The sequence below is a fragment of the Salmo salar genome, chromosome ssa06 (genome assembly GCF_905237065.1).
Source record: "Salmo salar chromosome ssa06, Ssal_v3.1, whole genome shotgun sequence".
Lineage (NCBI taxonomy): Eukaryota > Metazoa > Chordata > Actinopteri > Salmoniformes > Salmonidae > Salmo > Salmo salar.
Window position 1 is genome coordinate 94,459,643 of NC_059447.1, and position 24,585 is coordinate 94,484,227.

Below are 24,585 nucleotides of genomic sequence, written 5' to 3' on the forward strand. Positions count from 1 at the left end.
AACTACTGTCCCTGTATATAGCTACTGACCCTGTATATAGCTACTGACCCTGTATATAGCTACTGACCCTGTATATAACTACTGACCCAATATAGCTACTGACCCTGTATATAGCTACTGACCCTGTATATAGCTACTGACCCTGTATATAGCTACTGACCCTGTATATAACTACTGACCCTGTATTTAGCTACTGACCCTGTATATAGCTACTGACCCTGTATATAACTACTGACCCTGTATATAGCTACTGACCCTGTATATAGCTACTGTCCCTGTATATAGCTACTGACCCTGTATATAGCTACTGACCCTGTATATAGCTACTGACCCTGTATATAGCTACTGACCCTGGAACTGTCCCTGTATATAACTACTGACCCTGTATATAGCTACTGACCCTGTATATAGCTACTGACCCTGGAACTGACCCTCTATATAACTACTGACCCTGTATATAGCTACTGACCCTGTATATAGCTACTGACCCTGGAACTGACAATGTATATAACTACTGACCCTGTATATAGCTACTGACCCTGTATATAGCTACTGACCCTGGAACTGGCCCTGTATATAACTACTGACCCTGTATATAACTACTGACCCTGTATATGGCTTCTGACCCTGTATATAGCTACTGACCCTGTATATTGCTACTGACCCTGTATATAACTACTGACCCTGTATATAGCTACTGACGCTGTTTATAACTACTGACCCTGTATATAGCTACTGACCCTGTATATAGCTACTGACCCTGTATATAGCTACTGACCCTGGAACTGACCCTGTATATAGCTACTGACCCTGTATGTAGCTACTGACCCTGTATAGAGCTACTGACCCTGGAACTGACCCTGTATATAACTACTGACCCTGTATATAGCTACTGACCCTGTATATAGCTACTGACCCTGTATATAACTACTGACCCTGTATATAACTACTGACCCCGTATATGGCTACTGACCCTGTATATAGCTACTGACCCTGTATATAGCTACTGACCCTGTATATAGCTACTGTCCCTGTATATAGCTACTGTCCCTGTATATAGCTACTGACCCTGTATATAGCTACTGACCCTGTATATAACTACTGTCCCTGTATATAGCTACTGTCCCTGTATATAGCTACTGACCCTGGAACTGTCCCTGTATATAACTACTGACCCTGTATATAGCTACTGACCCTGTATATAGCTACTGACCCTGGAACTGACACTGTATATAACTACTGACCCTGTATATAGCTACTGACCCTGTATATAGCTACTGACCCTGGAACTGGCCCTGTATATAACTACTGACCCTGTATATAACTACTGACCCTGTATATGGCTTCTGACCCTGTATATAGCTACTGACCCTGTATATAGCTACTGACCCTGTATATAACTACTGACCCTGTATATAGCTACTGACCCTGTATATAGCTACTGACCCTGTATATAGCTACTGTCCCTGTATATAACTACTGACCCTGTATATAGCTACTGACCCTGTATATAGCTACTGACCCTGTATATAGCTACTGTCCCTGTATATAGCTACTGTCCCTGTATATAGCTACTGTCCCTGTATATAGCTACTGACCCTGTATATAGCTACTGACCCTGTATATAGCTACTGACCCTGGAACTGACCCTGTATATAGCTACTGACCCTGTATATAGCTACTGACCCTGTATATAGCTACTGACCCTGTATATAGCTACTGTCCCTGTATATAGCTACTGACCCTGGAACTGACCCTGTATATAGCTACTGTCCCTGTATATAGCTACTGTCCCTGTATATAGCTACTGACCCTGTATATAGCTACTGACCCTGTATATAGCTACTGACCCTGGAACTGTCCCTGTTTATAGCTACTGTCCCTGTATATAGCTACTGGCCCTGTATATAACTACTGACCCTGTATATAACTACTGACCCTGTATATAGCTACTGACCCTGTATATAGCTACTGACCCTGTATATAGCTACTGTCCCTGTATATAGCTACTGACCCTGTATATAGCTACTGACCCTGTATATAACTACTGACCCTGTATATAGCTACTGACCCTGGAACTGACCCTGTATATAGCTACTGACCCTGGAACTGTCCCTGTATATAGCTACTGACCCTGTATATAGCTACTGACCCTGTATATAGCTACTGACCCTGTATATAGCTACTTACCCTGTATATAACTACTGACCCTGTATATAGCTACTGTCCCTGTATATAGCTACTGTCCCTGTATATAGCTACTGTCCCTGTATATAGCTACTGTCCCTGTATATAGCTACTGACCCTGTATATAGCTACTGACCCTGGAACTGACCCTGTATTTAGCTACTGACCCTGTATATAGCTACTGACCCTGTATATGGCTACTGACCCTGTATATAGCTACTGACCCTGTATATAGCTACTGACCCTGGAACTGTCCCTGTATATAGCTACTGACCCTGTATATAGCTACTGACCCTGTATATAGCTACTGACCCTGTATATAGCTACTGACCCTGTATATAGCTACTGACCCTGTATATAGCTACTGTCCCTGTATATAGCTACTGTCCCTGTATATAGCTACTGTCCCTGTATATAGCTACTGTCCCTGTATATAGCTACTGACCCTGTATATAGCTACTGACCCTGGAACTGACCCTGTATTTAGCTACTGACCCTGTATATAGCTACTGACCCTGTATATAGCTACTGACCCTGAATATAGCTACTGACCCTGAATATAGCTACTGACCCTGTATATAGCTACTGACCCTGTATATAGCTACTGTCCCTGTATATAGCTACTGGCCCTGTATATAGCTACTGACCCTGTATATAGCTACTGTCCCTGGAACTGACCCTGTATGTAGCTTACTTACAGTATGTGTTGTGTTAATTGCGTTGTTTGCTCTATAACCTGTTATAGCATGGTCGCAAGGCCTATGAACTTTAGGCCGAGACAGTAAGAAGACACAGTGGCAGAATGAATTCAACCGCACGTTTCATTGCAAAACCGGAGAGCGACATCATGCATGTAACAAACAGTTACATGACCTACAGCAAGCTCGTGCAAAGGTTAATGTTTCAGACATTTTCAGACTACTAAACAACTGTTGATTTAGAACCACGATAGAGTTACCGCAAGTTACACAGAAAACAGGAGCTGCCTCAAATATTCCAGCAACATTTCAACATCATATAATACAGTGAAAAAGACATTCAATAAAATGGAAGCTAAATATGTGGCTGTCCATGGTTCTGTCTGTCTGTCTGTCTGTCTGTCTGTCTGTCTGTCTGTCTGTCTGTCTGTCTGTCTGTCTGTCTGTCTGTCTGCCTGTCTGTCTGCCTGTCTGCCTGCCTGCCTGTCTGCCTGCCTGTCTGCCTGTCTGTCTGTCTGTCTGTCTGTCTGTCTGCCTGCCTGCCTGCCTGCCTGCCTGCCTGCCTGCCTGCCTGTCTGCCTGCCTGCCTGTCTGTCTGTCTGCCTGCCTGTCTGTCTGTCCGCCCGCCTGTCTGCCTGTCTGCCTGTGTGCATGTTGACAAATCCTACTCGAATCTCAAAAGTCACTATAAAAACTAAATAAAGAAAAAAGTAATTTAACAAAACAAATGTTGCGATCTGGCAGTTCGCTGGCAGCGAAAGTCTTGCACAACTTTAGATGAAAAGAGTCTTAAGTGGTTTGTTTGGGTTTGGTGTTTATTATTGCCCCCTCAAGGCTGTTGAGAATCTCAACAAGAATACAGTATTTTCTGTGATTATCTGTGAAATGGAAACTGGTGATGAATACATGGTGGTAGACCTACAGTTGAAGTCGGAGAGTCATTAAAACTTGTTTTTCAACCACCAAATTTCTTGTTAACAAACTATAGTTTTGGCAAGTCGGTTAGGACATCTACTTTGTGCATGACGCAAGTAATTTTTCCAACAATTGTTTACAGACAGATTTTTTCACTTATAATTCACTGTATCACAATTCCAGTGGGTCAGACGTTTACATACACTAAGTTGACTGTGCCTTTAAACAGCTTGGAAAATTCCAGAAAATTATGTCATGGCTTTAGAAGCTTCTGATAGGCTAATTGACATAATTTGAGTCAATTGGAGGTGTACCTGTGAATGTATTTCAAGGCCTACCTTCAAACTCAGTGCCTCTTTGCTTGACATCATGGGAAAATCAAAAGAAATCAGCCAAGACCTCAGAAAAATATTTGTAGACCTCCACAAGTCTGGTTCATCCTTGGGAGCAATTTCCAAACGACTGAAGGTACCACGTTCATCTGTACAAACAATAGTACGCAAGTATAAACACCATGGGACCACGCAGCCGTCATACCGCTCAGGAAGGAGACGCGTTCTGTGTCCTGGAGATGAATGTACTTTGGTGTGAAAAGTACAAATCAATCCCAGAACAACAGCAAAGGACCTTGTGAAGATGCTGGAGGAAACAGGTACAAAAGTATCTGTATCCACAGTAAAACGAGTCCTATATCGACATAACCTGAAAGGCCGCTCAGCAAGGAAGAAGCCACTGCTCCAAAACCGCCATAAAAAGCCAGACTACGGTTTGCAACTGCACATGGGGACAAAGATTGTACTTTTTGGAGAAATGTCCTCTGGTCTAATGAAACAAAAATAGAACTGTTTGGCCATAATGACCATCGTTATGATTGGAGGAAAAAGGGGGAGGCTTGCAAGCCGAAGAACACCATCCCAACCGTGAAGCACGGGGGTGGCAGCATCATGTTGTGGGGGTGCTTTGCTGCAGGAGGGACTGGTGCACTTCACAAAATAGATGGCATCATGAGGAGGAAAATGATGTGGATATATTGAAGCAACATCTCAAGACATCAGTCAGGAAGTTAAAGCTTGGTCGCAAATGGGTCTTCCAAATGGACAATGACCCCAAGCATACTTCCAAAGTTGTGGCAAAATGGCTTAAGGACAGCAAAGTCAAGGTATTGGAGTGGCCATCACAAAGCCCTGACCTCAATCCCATAGAAAGTTTGTGGGCAGAACTGAAAAAGTGCGTGAGAGCAAGGAGGCCTACAAACCTGACTCAGTTACACAAGCTCTGTCAGGAGGAATGGGCCAAAAATTCACCCAACTTATTGTGGGAAGCTTGTGGAAGGCTACCCGAAACATTTGTCCCAAGTTAAACAATTTAAAGGCAATGCTACCAAATACTGGTTGAGTGTATTTATCACGGGTGTCGTAGGGTAGAGACCAAGACGCAGCAGGAAAATGTATACTCATCTTCTTTTTATTAGGTGAAGAAGGAAAACACAGAAACGTATACAAAACACAAACGAACTGGACAGTCTTGTCAGGCAAAACAGCTAAACAAGAACAATTTCCCACATAATCCCATGAAAAACAAACTCCTAATTATAGGACCCTCAATCAGAGGCAACGATAACCAGCTGCCTCCAATTGAAGGTCCAACCCCAATTAACTACACATAGACATACAAAAGACTAGATAGAACATAGACTAACAAACCCCGGACTAATAAATCAAATACCCCCTCTACCTAAACACATACACAAAACACACCCTGAACCACATAAATCAAACACCCCCTGCCACGTCCTGACCAAACTACAATAACAAATAACCCCTATTACTGGTCAGGACGTGACAGTATGTAAACTTCTGACCCACTGGGAATGTGATGAAAGAAATAAAATCTGAAATAAATCCATTCTCTCTACTGTTAATCTGACATTTCACATTCTTAAAATAAAGTGGTGATCCTAACTGACCTAAAACAGGGAATTTTTACAAGGATTAAATGTCAGGAATTGTGAAAAACAGCCAGCCAGCAAGTCAGCCAGCCAGCCAGCCAGTCAGCCAGTCAGTCAGCCAGTCAGCCAGTCAGCCAGCCAGTCAGCCAGCCAGTCAGCCAGTCAGCCAGCCAGCCAGTCAGCCAGTCAGCCAGCCAGTCAGCCAGCCAGTCAGCCAGCCAGCCAGTCAGCCAGCCAGCCAGTCAGCCAGTCAGCCAGTCAGTCAGCCAGCCAGTCAGCCAGTCAGCCAGTCAGCCAGCCAGCCAGTCAGCCAGCCAGCCAGTCAGCCAGTCAGCCAGCCAGTCAGCCAGTCAGCCAGTCAGTCAGTCAGCCAGTCAGCCAGCCAGCCAGCCAGCCAGTCAGTGGCATTATTATTATTCTATCATAGTGACTACAGGGTTCAAAGGCCTCTCTGTACAGAGCAGCTGATGACACAGTGCAACACACACACAGCCCATCTGTCAATGATTTAGTGCTGAGGTGAATGATTAGTGAAACAGGATAGTGATCTCGGAGTTGATCTCCTTTTGTTCTTAGACTAGTCAAACATCCCTGTCTCTTCCTCTCAATACCCAGTCTTATATTAACGCTCTTCACATATAATACCTGTTGAATGTATTGTGATGTTTCTAAAGACTTTGAACCCCTCGTATCAGGAATGTTTCGCCAACCAGGAACATAACCAAACGATTCCCATTAAGTTCTAGAAAGGGTTTTTATCTAACGTTAGGATGATAACATCCCCAAAACATTCAAATAACATTTTTGATAACACAATATTTATATATTTTTTTTTTTATGTTTTAAATGAATTATCCTTGGAATGTTCTCCTAATATTCACCTTAAATGTTGTAAACAACATCTGTAACAACTACAACAGAACATCCCCAAAACGTTCTCATTAGGTTTCCAGGTAATGTAATAACACAATGTACCAGTAATGTTTTCCCAGCAAACCAAAATTGTGTCTATAAAAGTTCTCAGATCATTCGCTAGGTTGCGGGCAAATGTTCTCATAACACCGAAACTGTCCAGTCATGATGATGATGATGATTATTATACAATGTTTGTATAAAACATTCGCCTGATGTTGCAAAAACGTTCCCAGAACCCATTTAGTCTGTTCTTTAAAAGTTCCCAGAATGTTTCATTAGGTTGTGGGAACAATGTGGTGGGAACATTGTGGGAACGTCACAAAAGACAAGTGTTCCCAGAACACTAAGACTGTCCAGTTGAGCTGACATTCAGATAATGTTTGTGTATCAAGGTGGAAGAATAAAAAAAAACATCCATTTTATGTTGCAAGAATGTTGACAGAACTGCTCTTTAAAGGTTCCCAGGACATTTAATTTAGGTTGTGGAACAGTACGGGTAACGTTACGAAAGATTACATTCACTTAATGTTTCAAGAATATTATTGTGATATTCAAAGATTGCACAAAACATTCCCACAATGCTACATAATGTTCCACAATTTTCTAAATAAATACATTTTTATGATGTTTTTTAGCATATTTTGTTTTAGGTTTGATATAATATTCCAATATACATTTTACTTTGTTTTGGAGAACATTTCAAGAACATAACAAATAGAGACAACGCTATATGTAATCTAACATATGGAATAGTTATAAAAATGGTCATACCATGGATTATTTAGAATTTTAGGACCTCTTTAGGTATCCCCAAAATATATTTACAAATTATTAGGTTAAATATTGAATTTGGCATTTACTGCTATAGCCCTTAGAAACACATTAAATAACACCTTCATGAATGGGAAAAAATAAAATCATAAAGAATAAGGTTTTGAAGTATTTGTCTTATAACTAGGAGCTATAAGACATCTCAGGATATATATTTATTTATTTTTTACACATATTTAACTCCTTATTTTTGTTGGCACAAAACTACCTCCATACTTCCATTCGTTTGTATGGATTACCTTTCCAAAGCTCCCAAAAGGACAAAACGGAGAAAACTATTGTGTTTGTGACGGTTCGGACTCTACAGACAGAACTTGGCACATCAGCGTTACCAACTTCAGACGAGTCCCGTGATAATTGTGAGGGTCGTAGAGCCAAACGGAGAACACCATCGTCTCAGTGAGAGTATCCCCTTTTCGATAGAGTGGTCAAAATAGTTTGCAGAAGCTACAGATGTTTTTGTGAAAAGACCGATTTTCGGGATGTCTCACGGTCTGACAAACACCGCTGAAGGCCGACATATTGAGATGCAGCCCAAGCAAAACACTGACAGCTCTATCTTAAACTGACAGCTCTAGCTTAAACTGACATCTCTATCTTAAACTGACAGCTCTAGTTTAAACTGACAGCTCTAGTTTAAACTGACAGCTCTAGTTTAAACTGACAGCTCTAGTTTAAACTGACAGCTCTAGTTTAAACTGACATATTTTGATGTGGATGTCATTTGACTGCAGAGTTGAAGATTGCAGGTTCAATCCCACATTTTAACCATGTTTCTTTTGAGAAAAAGTCCTTTATTTAACCAGTTAGGCAAGTTCTCATTTGCAGCTGCGACCTGGCCAAGATAAAGCAAAACTGTGCGACACAAACAACAACACAGAGTTACACATGGAGTAAACAAACGTACAGTCAATAACACAATAGAAAAGTCTATATACAGTGTGTGCAAATGGATTAAGATTAGGGAGGTAAGGCAATAAATAGGCCATAGTGGCGAAGTAATTACAATTTAGCAATTAAACACTGGAGTTATAGATGTGCAGAAGATGAATGTGCAAGTAGAGATACTGGGGTGCAAAAAAATAAATAACAATATGGGGATGAGGTAGATAGATGGGCTGTTTACAGATGGGCTATGTACAGGTGCAGTGATCTGTAAGCTGCTCTGACAGCTGATGCTTAAAGTTAGTGAGGGAGATATGAGTCTCCAGCTTCAGTGATTTTTGCAGTTCGTTCCAGTCATTGGCAGCAGAGAACTGGAAGGAAAGGTGGCCGAAGGAGGTGTTAGCTTTAGGGATGACCAGTGAAATATACCTGCTGGAGCGCGTGCTACAAGTGGGTGCTGCTATGGTGACCAGTGAGCTGAGATAAGGCGGGGCTTTACTGAAAGATGATTTATAGATGAAATTGAGGCTCAGATAATTAATTAATTTACTAAAAAAAGAGAGAGGATGTCTTTATTTCATCAAGATTTATACATCCAGTCAGAAATGCAGAAGTCTAAAAAGGAAGCATGAGAATTACTGCCATGGTTATATACTGAAAAAAAAACAAGATGGATGACAGCTTCCCTTGTGGTGCAGAGGGTAAAAGACCAAAGTGGAGTTTGCCAAAAGGCCCCTAAAGGACTCAGACCATGAGAAACAAGATTCTCTGATCTGATGAAACCAAGATTGAATTGTTTGGCCTGAATGCCAAGCGTCTCATCTGGAGGAAACCTGGCACCAGCCCTACGGTGAAGCATGGTGGTGGCAGAATCATGCTGTGGGGATGTTTTTGAGCAGCAGGGACTGGGAGACTAGTCAGGATCGAGGGAAAGATGAATGGCGCAAAGTACAGAGATCTTTGATGAAAACCTACTCCAGAGCACTAACGACCTCAGACTGGGGTGAAGGTTCACCTTCCAACAGGACAACGACCCTAAGCACACAGCCAAGACAACGCAGGAGTGGCTTTGGGACAAGTCTCTGAATGTCCTTGAGTGGCCCAGCTAGAGCCTGGACTTGAACCCGATCGAACATTTCTGGAGAGACCTGAAAATAGCTGTGCAGCAACACTCCCCATCCATCCTGACAGAGCATGAGAGGATCTGCAGAGATGAATGGGAGAAACTCCCCAAATACAGGTGTGCCAAGCTTGTAACGTCATACCCAAGGAGACTCGAGGCTGTAATCGCTGCCAAAGGTGCTTCAACAAAATACTGAGTAAAATGTGTAAATGTGATATTTCAGTTAGATTTTTTTTTAATACATTTGCAAACATTCTAAAAACCAGTTTTTGATTTGTCATTATGGGGTACTGTGTGTAGATTGATGACAAAAAATGTTTAAAAATTTTATCAATTTTAGAATAAGTCCATAACGTACCAAAATGTGGGGAAAAATCAAAGGGGGTGTGAATACTCTCCGGATGGACTGTACATTGAAACATCAACGGGGTTCTGAATACTCTCCGGATGGACTGTACATTGAAACATCAACGGGGTGTGAATACTCTCCGAATGGACTGTACATTGAAACATCAACGGGGTTCTGAATACTCTCCGGATGGACTGTACATTGAAACATCAACGGGGTTCTGAATACTCTCCGGATGGACTGTACATTGAAACATCAACGGGGTGTGAATACTCTCCGGATGGACTGTACATTAAAACATCAACGGGGTGTGAATACTCTCCGGATGGACTGTACATTGAAACATCAACGGGGTTCTGAATACTCTCCGGATGGACTGTACATTAAAACATCAACGGGGTGTGAATACTCTCCGAATGGACTGTACATTGAAACATCAACGGGGTTCTGAATACTCTCCGGATGGACTGTACATTAAAACATCAACGGGGTGTGAATACTCTCCGGATGGACTGTACATTGAAACATCAACGGGGTGTGAATACTCTCCGAATGGACTGTACATTAAAACATCAACGGGGTGTGAATACTCTCCGGATGGACTGTACATTGAAACATCAACGGGGTTCTGAATACTCTCCGAATGGACTGTACATTGAAACATCAAGGTAGAGTGTGTGTGTACGTGTGACAGGTATTCTACCCCCTAGGGCAGGAGATGGGGTCTATTGGCTAGGGGTTAGGGGCTAGGGGCTAGGGGATAAGGGCTAGGGCAGGAGATAGGGGCTAGGGTCTAGGGGATAAGGCCTAGGGGAGGAGATAGCATCTATGGGCTAGGGGATAGGGGTTAGGGGCTAGGGGCTAGGGGCTAGCGGATAGGGGCTAGGGGATAGGGGATAGGGGCTAGGGGCTGAGCTGGGGATAGGGGCTAGGGGATAGGGACTAGGGGCTAGGGGCTAGGGGATAGGGGATAGGGACTAGGGGCTAGGGGCAGGGCTGGGGATAGGGGCTAGGGGATAGGGGATAGGGGATAGGGATAGGGGATAGGGGCTAGGGGATAGGGGCTAGGGGAGAGGGATAGGGGATAGGGGAGAGGGGCTAGGGGATAGGGGCTAGGGGCTAGGGGATAGGGGCTAGGGGATAGGGGCTAGGGGATAGGGGATAGGGGATAGGGGATATGGGATAGGGGATAGGGGCTAGGGGATAGGGGATAGGGGATAGGGGCTAGCGGATAGGGGATAGGGGCTAGCGGATAGGGGCTAGGGTCTAGGGGATAGGGGATAGGTAAGAGGCTACTGTATATCTGGGCTTTCTCAGACTCAAAACATGTCCAACCACTCTCTTGTTCAAACCTCTCTCTCTCTGTTAATCTGGGTTGGTCAATCATCACGGTGACTAGAACACAAAACACTGATTACAGCCAGTGGTGTGTGGTGTGTGTGTGTGTGTGTGTGTGTGTGTGTGTGTGTGTGTGTGTGTGCGTGTGTGTGTGTGTGGACCAGGAGCTGCTGGTTTATTCCACTGTGTTTATATCCTCTGTTCATCGTCTTTGACTTTGACAAACCCCGGAAACGGCCATGTAATCATTAACTATAGTTCACTGCACACACACACACACACACACGGAAATGAGCATGTTGATGAAGTTAACAAGTGCCTCGCTGAACTCCCTATAACCACTGTGTTCTCTATGGTCTGTGGGACTAGGGGGAGGGTTTCAAAGCTGGGCGTCGAAGTCAGTTCCACCGGCTGATTTTCATTCCTCCCCTTCCCACGTCAAGAACTGATTTAAACCTGGGACACCAGGTGGATTCATTATCAGGTAGAACAGGGAACCTGCTGTCGTCTGGACCTCCAGGTTCGGATGTGAATAACCCTGGCCTGGGCCTATCCTGCTGATATGGGCTGCTGTGAGGGCCTCAGCCTGCTGATATGGGCTGCTGTGAGGGCCTCAGCCTGCTGATATGGGCTGCTGTGAGGGCCGAGGCCTGCTGATATGGGCTGCTGTGAGGGCCTCAGCCTGCTGATATGGGCTGCTGTGAGGGCCTCAGCCTGCTGATATGGGCTGCTGTGAGGGCCGAGGCCTATCCTGCTGATATGGGCTGCTGTGAGGGCCTCAGCCTGCTGATATGGGCTGCTGTGAGGGCCGAGGCCTGCTGATATGGGCTGCTGTGAGGGCCGAGGCCTATCCTGCTGATATGGGCTGCTGTGAGGGCCGAGGCCTATCCTGCTGATATGGGCTGCTGTGAGGGCCTCAGCCTGCTGATATGGGCTGCTGTGAGGGCCTCAGCCTGCTGATATGGGCTGCTGTGAGGGCCTCAGCCTGCTGATATGGGCTGCTGTGAGGGCCGAGGCCTATCCTGCTGATATGGGCTGCTGTGAGGGCCGAGGCCTATCCTGCTGATATGGGCTGCTGTGAGGGCCGAGGCCTGCTGATATGGGCTGCTGTGAGGGCCGAGGCCTGGCCTACTATAGCAAAGTCCATGTGGGGGAGGGGAATGACCACTCACACAGCCACACCTTAACGACCTTCAGACTTCCGCAGAGTGGCGAGGAGGGTTATGGGGTCAATCTTAGACGGTAACTCAATGACTCTGTCTTTCCCTGAAAAAACACTATCTGATGCAGATAGGTCGTTTACAGACCATATACAACCTTAACACACGTTTTAGTCAATGTTTTATTTCTTATGGCTGTTTTAAACATCACCTTTATCCCTCAGAAGACCAATGACAATTGAAAACATCCCATTCCTTAGGCCTACCTTCTGAGATAGTTGAAGAAAAACAGCTGTTTAATCCCATTCCTTAGGCCTACCTTCTGAGATAGTTGGAGAAACAGCTGTTTAATCCCATTCCTTAGGCCTACCTTCTGAGATAGTTGAAGAAACAGCTGTTTAATCCCATTCCTTAGGCCTACCTTCTGAGACAGTTGAAGAAACAGCTGTTTAATCCCATTCCTTAGGCCTACCTTCTGAGATAGTTGAAGAAAAACAGCTGTTTAATCCCATTCCTTAGGCCTACCTTCTGAGACAGTTGGAGAAACAGCTGTTTAATCCCATTCCTTAGGCCTACCTTCTGAGATAGTTGGAGAAAACAGCTGTTTAATCCCATTCCTTAGGCCTACCTTCTGAGATAGTTGGAGAAACAGCTGTTTAATCCCATTCCTTAGGCCTACCTTCTGAGATAGTTGGAGAAACAGCTGTTTAATCCCATTCCTTAGGCCTACCTTCTGAGATAGTTGAAGAAAAACAGCTGTCTAATCCCATTTTTTAGGCCTACCTTCTGAGATAGTTGGAGAAACAGCTGTTTAATCCCATTCCTTAGGCCTACCTTCTGAGATAGTTGAAGAAAAACAGCTGTTTAATCCCATTCCTTAGGCCTACCTTCTGAGATAGTTGAAGAAAAACAGCTGTTTAATCCCATTCCTTAGGCCTACCTTCTGAGATAGTTGAAGAAAAACAGCTGTCTAATCCCATTCCTGTTTATCTAAGAGCCTATACTGTATATACCTATTTCACAGTTGTTTATATGAATATCCCTTCTTAGACAGTTTGAGAAAGTCGACTATTCTTCCTTCCTTCCTTCCTTACCTTGACAAACAGGGAGATTTCGGGTGCATCGGGGTCATCGGGAGTGGCACTGTCCTCGTCCAGATTAACGGCTTCCAGAGTCTCGATGGTCTTCAGACTGTAGTCCACCGCTTCTTCCTCCTCCTTGTCGCTCAGACTCTTGTCACTGTGGCTGTAGGCATCCACCAGCCTGTTGTCCTGCAGGTTGCCCTCGTGCTTGGAGGAGGAAGAGGAGGAGGAGGAGGATGATGATCGTCTCGAGACAGCACCGTCGCCGTTAACCTCGAGCGCAGCCTCAACTTCTGCAGCTAATTTCATCTCCTCCGCCGTATACTTATCCCCCTCGTTGTTGCCGTACGAGGAGGACGAAGAAGAACAATCTTTCTCTGCTGCCGGTGCTGCTGCCTGTTCCGGTGCGTCTCTGGTGTTCATGTAGTCCGGCGAGGATCGCTCCCCGCTCGGGTATGAGTACACCTGCTCCTCTCTGTGCAACGCCTCTTCCACCTCACTGGGGGTTTCATAGATAACTCCTTGGTTCTCATACTTGGCCTCGGCAGGAGTGTCGGGCCGCTCATACACGCTACCCTCCGCTACGGCCTCGTAAACGTTCTCCATGCTGGACGTTTTCTCTGGCTGAATGTTCAGGGCCGACTGGGGGAGAGTTGTCCGTTACAAGGTCGCTGCAACTAACTGACTGGTGATTGTCTGTTGACGCGCTGGTCTCACTCTCTCGGTGCAATGGGCTTGCCCTCTCTCTCTCTCTCCCTCTGTCTCTCTCTCTCTCTCCTCTCTCTCTCTCTCTCTCTCTCTCTCTCTCTCTCTCGGTGCAATGGGCTTGCCCTCTCTCTCTCTCTCTCTCTCTCTCTCTCTCCCTCTGTCTCTCTCTCTCTCTCCCTCTCTCTCTCTCTCTCTCTCTCTCTCTCTCTCTCTCGGTGCAATGGGCTTGCCCTCTCTCTCTCTCTCTCTCTCTCTATTTCTCTCTCTCTCTCTCTCTCTCTCTCTCTCTCTCTCTCTCTCTCTCTCTCTCTCTCTCTCTCTCTCTCTCTCTCTCTCTCGGTGCAATGGGCTTGCCCCCTCTCTCTCTCTCTCTCTCTCTCTCTCTATCTCTCTCGGTGCAATGGGCTTGCCCTCTCTCTCTCTCCTCCTCCCTCCCTCCCTCCCTCCTCCCTCCCTCCCTCTCTCTCTCTCTCCCCCTCCCCTGATTACGAGCACGAGTGAGCTCTAGCAATGATAACTCAGACAGAACTTTGATCTTTCAGTAGCGGTCAGGTGATTCAAGCCCCTAAACGGCTGCTTGTAAAGGAGACCTGGTTATAAAGACTTTAATGATGGTTGGTATTTTACACCTAACTATTTGATCGGATTCATTAGGATCCCCATTAATAACAGTGCTGGAGAAGTCACATAGCATGTCCTATACTATACTAAAGGAAGGTAATGACATCATTGTGACATACTGTATATGAACAAGTGCAAACGATAAAGTGTGAGATCTGGTCGTGACGTTAAAATACACAGCGAACAAACTGGTACAGACGGTAACAGAGCATTTAGGCTCCCCAATGATACCCTATACCCTATATAGTGCACTACCCCAGAGGGCTCTGGTCTATAGTAGTGCACTATATAGGGAATAGGGTGCCATAGGGCTCTGGTCTAAAGTAGTGCACTATATAGGGAATAGGGCTCTGGTCTAAAGTAGTGCACTATATAGGGAATAGGGCTCTGGTCTAAAGTAGTGCACTATATAGGGAATAGGGTGCCACAGGGCTCTGGTCTAAAGTAGTGCACTATATAGGGAATAGGGCTCTGGTCTAAAGTAGTGCACTATATAGGGAATAGGGCTCTGGTCTAATGTAGTGCACTATATAGGGAATAGGGTGCCATAGGGCTCTGGTCTAAGGTAGTGCACTATATATAGGGAATAGGGTGCCATAGGGCTCTGGTCTAAAGTAGTGCACTATATAGGGAATAGGGTGCCATAGAGCCCTGGTCTAAAGTAGTGCACTATATAGGGAATAGGGTGCTATTTGGGATGTGCACATAGCACCCTGCAGGGTGGATGCAGGAGGGCAAACCCTTCAACCCTTCACAATATATAATCACCACAAAGCGTATAGACTGAAATCACTACAGAGAAAACAAAGTCCTTATCAAGTGACCCATTTATACCCGCTGCTAACATGCAGCCTTTGTTCTGATTTTGTCCACATTTCTGATTGTGCTCACATTTTGAGACTGGTGTAGACAATTACAAGCCGCATTGTGATCAGATCTCCCACCACCGGACGTAGACAGGGAACATTTGTATCTGGATAATAATCGAGTGTAAACAGATCTTTATGATTACATTTTAGTCATTTCAGCAGACACTCTTATCCAGAGCGACTTACAGTAGTGAATGTATACATTTCATACTTTTTTTTAAATGTATTTGTTATTTTTTTGTACTGGTCCCCCATGGGAATCGAACCCACAACCCTGGCGTTGCACACACACCATGCTGGCGTTGCAAACACCATGCTCTACCAACTGAGCCACAGGGAAGGCATTTAACCAGCTAGAGTCGCTGTCCCACCCCCCACCCCTCTCTGAAATATAATTAACACAATAAAAACATTTCCAAAATAAAGCTGTGAATTTAAGCTTGAGATATCTGCATTGGGTTCGTCTCATTCCACTTCATCCGCCGATGTCACCCTTTCGTATCTGAGGTGAAAGGTCGCGGAGCTAGAGCGGTCGTTTCTCAGACCATGAGACGTCCTGAAAAATCGATCTTCTCACGAAATCGTCTGTAGCGTCCGAAACAGTTTGGGCTACACGCTATTATGACCCCTCGGTGGAAAGGTGAGACTGAAGGTACCCTGGTCCCAGTTGAAGACATTAACGGAAGTATATATGGAGACTGGATGTACTGTAATGTATGGAGACTGGATGTACTGACTGGATGTACTGTATATATGGAGACTGGATGTACTGTATATATGTAGACTGGATGTACTGACTGGATGTACTGTATATATGGAGACTGGATGTACTGTAATGTATGGAGACTGGATGTACTGACTGGATGTACTGTATCTATGGAGACTGGATGTACTGTAATCTATGGAGACTGGATGTACTGTATATATGGAGACTGGATGTACTGTAATGTATGGAGACTGGATGTACTGACTGGATGTACTGTATATATGGAGACTGGATGTACTGTATATATGGAGACTGGATGTACTGTATCTATGGAGACTGGATGTACTGTATCTATGGAGACTGGATGTACTGTATCTATGGAGACTGGATGTACTGTAATGTATGGAGACTGGATGTACTGACTGGATGTACTGTATATATGGAGACTGGATGTACTGTATATATGGAGACTGGATGTACTGTATATATGGAGACTGGATGTACTGTAATGTATGGAGACTGGATGTACTGACTGGATGTACTGTATATATGGAGACTGGATGTACTGTATATATGGAGACTGGATGTACTGTATCTATGGAGACTGGATGTACTGTATCTATGGAGACTGGATGTACTGTATCTATGGAGACTGGACGTACTGTATATATGGAGACTGGATGTACTGTATATATGGAGACTGGATGTACTGACTGGATGTACTGTATATATGGAGACTGGATGTACTGTATCTATGGAGACCGGATGTACTGTATCTATGGAGACCGGATGTACTGTATCTATGGAGACTGGATGTACTGTATCTATGGAGACTGGATGTACTGTATATATGGAGACTGGATGTACTGACTGGATGTACTGTATATATGGAGACTGTTTAGTGACGAAATTAAGGGGTTAAATACATACAGGGGCGACAGCGTAGCCTAGTGGTTAGAGCGTTGGACTAGTAACCGAAAGGTTGCAAGTTCAAATCCCCGAGCTGACATGGTACAAATCTGTCAGTTAACCCACTGTTCCCTGGTAGGCCGTCATTGAAAATAAGAGTTTGTTCTTAACTGACTTGCCCGGTTAAATAAAGGTTAACTGTTATTTATTTTATCTCTCAGATATAGGATAGACACTTCAGAACAAACTTCCTTTAGATTTGTTTTTGGGGACTTTGTTGTTCCATGTAGTGAACCTGTTATTCAATGTGTTTCTATGGGCTAATAGCAGTAATCTGTTATTCAATGTGTTTCTATGGGCTAACAGCAGTAATCTGTTATTCAATGTGTTTCTATGGGCTAATAGCAGTAATCTGTTATTCAATGTGTTTCTATGGGCTAATAGCAGTAATCTGTTATTCAATGTGTTTCTATGGGCTAATAGCAGTAATCTGTTATTCAATGTGTTTCTATTGGCTAATAGCAGTAATCTGTTATTCAATGTGTTTCTATGGGCTAACAGCAGTAATCTGTTATTCAATGTGTTTCTATGGGCTAATAGCAGTAATCTGTTATTCAATGTGTTTCTATGGGCTAATAGCAGTAATCTGTTATTCAATGTGTTTCTATGGGCTAACAGCAGTAATCTGTTATTCAATGTGTTTCTATGGGCTAGAACATGAATAATATTCAAGGTGGACGAATGCATTCTCTTTTATAACGTATTGGAACGAGGGTACCCAACATGAACTCGCGCGCCAGGTGTCTAATGGGCCATCATCGTTCCATGGCTCTTGTTCGGTCAGATCTCCCTCCAGAAGACTCAAAACACTTTGTAAAGGCTGGTGACATCTAGTGGAAGCAATAGGAAGTGCCAAAATATTCCTCAGCCCCTGTGTTTTTCAATGGCATAGGTTTAAAGTCAATACAACACATCAGGTATCCACTTCCTGTCAGAAAATGTCTCAGGGTTTTGCCTGCCAAATGAGTTCTGTTATACTCACAGACACCATTCAAACAGTTTTAGAAACTTTAGAGTGTTTTCTATCCATATATCATAAGTATATGCATATTCTAGTTACTGGGTAGGATTAGTAACCAGATTAAATCGGGTACATTTTTTTATCCAGCCGTGCAAATACTGCCCCTAGCCCTAACAGGTTTTAAGCTTTCCCAAGCAATTCTCTCTCGGTGTTACACGATGCTAGGCTAACCCTCAAGGCTGTCAAATACCTCCACGACGAGACGGTAGCTTCAGTCTTTACTAAATCTTGGCAAAATTATAACAACTCTCTTATAAAATAAAATCGGTATTTCCCTTCATGTCTTAGTAGGTATGGGGTTTTCTTCTAGTTTTGTCGTCTTCTTTTATAATTTTTCTTCACCAACGGTCCTGTAAAAGTCCATCCTTTTCTCAACGTCTCTCTCCCTCTCTTTTTTTCCCCCAGACCTCCCGTTAACCAGGTCCACTCTCCCATTGGCCACAGCTTAACAAGCGACCCTATTGGTCAAAACTTAAACTTAAAAGTAAACCAACTTATTCACTTATACATTAAGTAAACATTTCTTCAAAAAGAAACGCATTAACAACATTACAATTTAGGAGCAATTCAATCACCTTTTAAATCTAATACTAATTAATTATAACAAATAAACTCAATACTTGGTTTTAACAAGAATAAACTCAACTCAACAAGGGTATTATTATCGTTAGTAAAGATTGAAAAAAACAAGGGGCCTAAACAGCTGCCCTGGGGAATTCCTGATTCTACCTGGATTATGTTTGAGAGGCTTCCATTAAAGAACACCCTCTGTGTTCTGTTAGACAGGTAACTCTTTATCCACATTATAGCAGGGGGTGTAAAGCCATAACACATGTATTTTTCCAGCAGCAGACTGTGATCGATAATGTCGAAACCTGCACTGAACTCTAACAAGACAGCCCCCACAATCCTTTAATCATCAATTTATCTCAGATAATCATCAGCAATTTGTGTAAGTGCCGTGCTTGTTGAATGTCCTTCCCTATAAGCGTGCTGAAATTCAGTTGTCAATTTGTTTACTGTGAAATAGCATTGTATCGGGTCAAACACAATTTTTTCCAAAAGTTTACTAAGGGTTGGTAACAGGCTGATTGGTCGGCTATTTGAGCCAGTAAAGGAGGCTTTACTATTCTTAGGTAGCGGAATGACTTTAGCTTCCCTCCAGGCCTGAGGGAACACACTTTCTAGTAGGTTTAGATTGAAGATATGTTAAATAGGAGTGACAATATCGTCCGCTATTATCCTCAGTAATTTTCCATCCAGATTGTCAGACCCAGGTGGCTTGTCCTGTCCCAGCCCCAAACCAACCTTGATCCAGTCTTACCCCAACCCCAATAAACACTAGCTCCGCGCTGCGTCGTGCCTAAGAACAGCCCTTAGCCATCAATAATTTTTTCACCTCTTCCACACTCACTTTACAGAATTCAAAAGGACAATGCTTGCATTTCATAATTTGATCAGTTATACTTGGATGTGTACAGTAGAGTTGGCGTTTGCAAATGAAAAAAAAAAATATTAAAGTACTGGGCAATATCAGTGGGTTTTGTAATGAATGAGCCATCTGACCCAATGAATGGAGGAGCCGAGTTGGACAAAATGTAATTTAAGTTGCGTTTTTACTGTCATCTATGTTCCATAGTATAGTTTTTTCTTATTTTTATTCAGTTTAGTGAAGACAAAGGGTGGCTACTTTTGAAGAATCGCAAATATAAAATACATTTTGATTTGTTTAACACTTTGTTGGTTACTACATGATTCCATATGAGTTATTTCATAGTTTTGATGTCTTCACTATTATTCTACAATGTAAATGAGTCGGTGTGTCCAAAATTTTGACTGGGACTGGTAAAAAAAAAAATCTTCCACTAATGTGTTATCTCGCTCATGTGGTGTTCTGGGTCTGGCCGTGTTCTGGGTCTGGCCGTGTTCTGCGTCTGGCCGTGTTAATTACAAACAAGTACGAAAATGTTTAATCTACCACATGGGCATGATACCTACTGCAGCCCTCATCCTCCCCATACAACACCCGTTCACTCCCCCCTATCTGAGATATTTACTGCAGCCCTCATCCTCCCCATACAACACCCGTTCACTCCCCCCTATCTGAGATATCTACTGCAGCCCTCATCCTCCACATACAACACCCGTTCACTCCCCCCTATCTGAGATATCTACTGCAGCCCTCATCCTCCACATACAACACCCGTTCACTCCCCCCTATCTGAGATATCTACTGCAGCCCTCATCCTCCACATACAACACCCGTTCACTCCCCCCATCTGAGATATCTACTGCAGCCCTCATCCTCCACATACAACACCCGTTCACTCCCCCCTATCTGAGATATCTACTGCAGCCCTCATCCTCCACATACAACACCCGTTCACTCCCCCCTATCTGAGATATCTACTGCAGCCCTCATCCTCCACATACAACACCCGTTCACTCCCCCCCTATCTGAGATATCTACTGCAGCCCTCATCCTCCACATACAACACCCGTTCACTCCCCCCTATCTGAGATATCTACTGCAGCCCTCATCCTCCACATACAACACCCGTTCACTCCCCCCTATCTGAGATATCTACTGCAGCCCTCATCCTCCACATACAACACCCGTTCTGCCAGTCACATTCTGTTAAAGGTCCCCAAAGCGAACACATCCCTGGGTCGCTCCTCTTTTCAGTTCGCTGCAGCTAGCGACTGGAACGAGCTGCAACAAACACTCAAAACTGTCCAGTTTATCTCCATCTCTTCATTCAAAGACTCCATCATGGACACTCTTACTGACAGTTGTGGCTGCTTCGCGTTATGTATTGTTGTCTCTACCTTCTTGCCCTTTGTGCTGTTGTCTGGGCCCAATAATGTTTGTACCCTGTGCTGCTGCCTTGTTGTCATGTTGTGTTGCTACCATGCTGTGTTTTCATGTGTTGCTGCCTTGCTATATTGTTGTCTTAGGTCTCTCTTTATGTAGTGTTGTCTCTCTTGTGTTTTGTCCTATATTTTTATTTATCTTTATTTTTAATCCCAGCAGGAGGCCTTTTGCCTTTTGGAAGGCCGTCGTTGTAAATAAGAATTTGTTCTTAACTGACTTGCCTAGTTAAATAAATAAAATAGCAGAGACTTACCCCGATGCTGCCAGCGGCTTGCGGCTATCAAGAACGATGCGTGACGATATGGACGGTGACCAAAGATCAGAAGGATTTTGTGGGATGGGGAATCCATTTCCACAAAAGCTGAGAACCTTCACCTTCCTTCACAAATAAAACAGATGATTCTCAATTAGAGGTAACTTAACGTTAGCTTGCTTGCTAGCCTAGCTGGACGTTACTGTCCTCTATTGAACTCCGAAAGCCATCAGATAAATAATATAGCTAGCTGTCAATCAATTTTGCCTATGACATTGAAGAGGTGGTAGCGACCTTGACATTGAAGAGGTGGTAGCGACCTTGAAGAAGTGGTAGCGACCTTGAAGAGGTGGTAACGACCTTGAAGAAGTGGTAGCGACCTTGAAGAGGTGGTAACGACCTTGAAGAAGTGGTAGCGACCTTGAAGAGGTGGTAACGACCTTGAAGAAGTGGTAGCGACCTTGACATTGAAGAAGTGGTAGCGACCTTGACATTGAAGAAGTGGTAGCGACCTTGAAGAAGTGGTAGCAACCTTCAGCAGAGTAAATGTTTGTATGTTCATTCTATCTGTCCCGTGTGGCTCAGTTGGTAGAGCATGGTGTTTGCAATGCCAGGGTTGTGGGTTTGATTCCCACGGGGGACCAGTACGGGAAAAAAAAGTTATGAAATGTATGCAGTCGCTCTGGATAAGAGCGTCTGCTAAATGACGTAAATGTAAATCTTTGATTCATGCTAACTAACGCTAGCAACTAAGAGTAATTCAATTGAAAGATGTATGGTTGAACGTCAGCATGTCGCTAATAGACGCTCCATCGATAAATTCGTGTTGATGAGTTCAATCACTTGAAGCCATTGTAGTCTAGTCAGTTCTTTTGGTTTTGCCCAAAAGGATTATGTTGTTAGTGTCCTATTAAAAAATGCTCGCCTTGGGGGAGGGACGGAAGGATGAGGCATTGCCCCCCCAGACAAATTGTAGACTTTCAGAGATTGAAAAAAAAATGTGTTGACTTGTATATTTAGCAATGAATTCGCCGATAGGAACATCACAAAGTATTCCTTATCTTACCTCATTTACACTCACTGTATATAGACTTTTTGTTTTCTTTTGTTCTACTGTATTATTGACTGTATGTTTTGTTTATTCCATGTGTAACTCTGTGTTGTTGTATGTTGTCGAACTGCTACGCTTTATCTTGGCCAGGTCGCAGTTGCAAATGAGAACTTGTTCTCAACTAGCCTTCCTGGTTAAATAAAGGTGAAATAAATTTAAATAAATAAAACTGAAAGACGTCTAAAGGCTCTATCGAACAAGGACAACCATATCTACACCCACAAAAACGTACAGCGCAATCAGTATCCCATAGAGCCTTATAGTGTGATCAGTATATCAGTAGAGCCTTATAGTGTGATCAGTAGAGCCTTATAGTGTGATCAGTAGAGCCTTATAGTGTGATCAGTATAACATAGAAATGCCTCAGACATGATGGAAACAAGCCCAGATTCTCCCAGGGTGAAATTCTCCTTTAATGTACATAATTAATTACAACACCTCTAAAGTACCTCATTAGTTACAACACCCCTTTAATAATGCTGTAAGATATCAGAAAACGTATTATATAATAATATAACGTAATGAACAACTTACTTTCCTTTTTATTAATATTAGATCAAATTAATAATAATCACATTTTGCCATGTAAAGAAAGGTATGTATTTTTATTTTTAATAAATTCACAAAAAATTCCAAAAAAACCTGTTCACTTTGTCATTATGGTGTATTGTGTGTAGATTGATGAGGAAAAACTTATTTTATACATTTTAGAATAAAGCTGTAAAAACAAAAATGTGGGAAAGTCAAGGGGTCTGAATAATTTCTGAGTGTAATGTTTTCTTAAATGTATTACATCACAGTGAAGTTGTCTGTATTTTTTGGGCACTGGTGTTCCTTAAATCAATCAATGAGTCTAACAAAATCTCAAAGGACAATAATCCACTCAATAATCTGAATTAAATAAATCTACTACAATGATTTATAATATCAGTACAATAAAAAAGGTATCCTATGACAGAGTAGGATGCTGTCAACTCTTTGAATACCTGAAAAAAAAACATTTTGGCAGGAGGCACCAGTTATCAACATCGAAAAGCATTTACAGCGCTTTCGGAAAGTATTCAGACCCCTTGACTTTTTCCACATTTTGTTACGTTACAGCCTTATTCTAAAATGGATTTAAAAAAATATGTTTTAAAACTCCTCATCAATCTACACATAATTCCTCATAATGACAAAGCAAAAACAAAGTATTCCGACATCCTGTCTCCATTGATCGTCCTTGAGATGTTTCTACAACTTGATTGGAGTCCACCTGTGGTAAATTCAATTGATTGGACATGATTTGGAAAGGCTCACACCTGTCTATATAAGGTTCCACAGTTGACAGTGCAGCTCAGAGCAAAAAAAATCAAGCCAAGGAATTGTCCGTAGATCTCCGACATAGGATAGTGTCGAGGCACAGATCTGGGGAAGGGTACCAAAACATTTCTGCAGCATTGAAGGTCCCCAAGAACACAGTGGCCTCCATCATTCTGAAATGGAAGAAGTTTGGAACCACCAAGACTCTTCCTAGAACTGGCCGCCCGGCCAAATTGAACAATCGGGGGAGAAGGGCCTTGGTCGGGAGGTGACCAAGAACCCGATGGTCACTCTGACAGAGCTCCAGAGTTCCTCTGTGGAGATGGGAGAACCTTCCAGAAAGACAACCATCTCTGCAGCACTCCACCAATCAGGCCTTTATGGTAGAGTGGTCAGACGGAAGCCACTACTCAGTAAAAGGCACACGACAGCCCGCTTGGAGTTTGCCAAAAGGCACCTAAAGGACTCTCAGACCATGAGAAACAAGATTATCTGGTCTGATGAAACCAAGAATTAACACTTTTGACTGAATGCCAAGCGTTATGTCTGGAGGAAACCTGGCACCATCCCTATGGTGAAGCATGGTGGTGGCAGCGTCATGTTGTGGGGATGTTTTTCAGTGGAAGGGACTGGGAGACTAGTCAGGATCGAAGAAAAGATGAACGGAGCAAAGTACAGAGAGATCCTTGATGAAAACCTGCTCCAGAGCGTTCAGGACC

At 43.4% G+C, this 24,585-nt stretch overlaps 1 protein-coding gene across 1 annotated transcript in view; it reads right to left on the minus strand.

Annotated features, from left to right (window-relative positions):
• LOC106593329 (chloride intracellular channel protein 5) overlaps nucleotides 1-14,181 on the minus strand; it is a 52,208-nt gene extending 38,027 nt beyond the window's left edge. Inside the window, exon 1 of the mRNA XM_045721228.1 lies at nucleotides 13,444-14,181. Within this exon, the coding sequence (XP_045577184.1) occupies nucleotides 13,444-14,037 (594 nt within the window). The 5' untranslated portion in view covers nucleotides 14,038-14,181. The remainder of the gene's footprint in view (nucleotides 1-13,443) is intronic.
• Nucleotides 14,182-24,585: the final 10,404 nt, after the last annotated feature.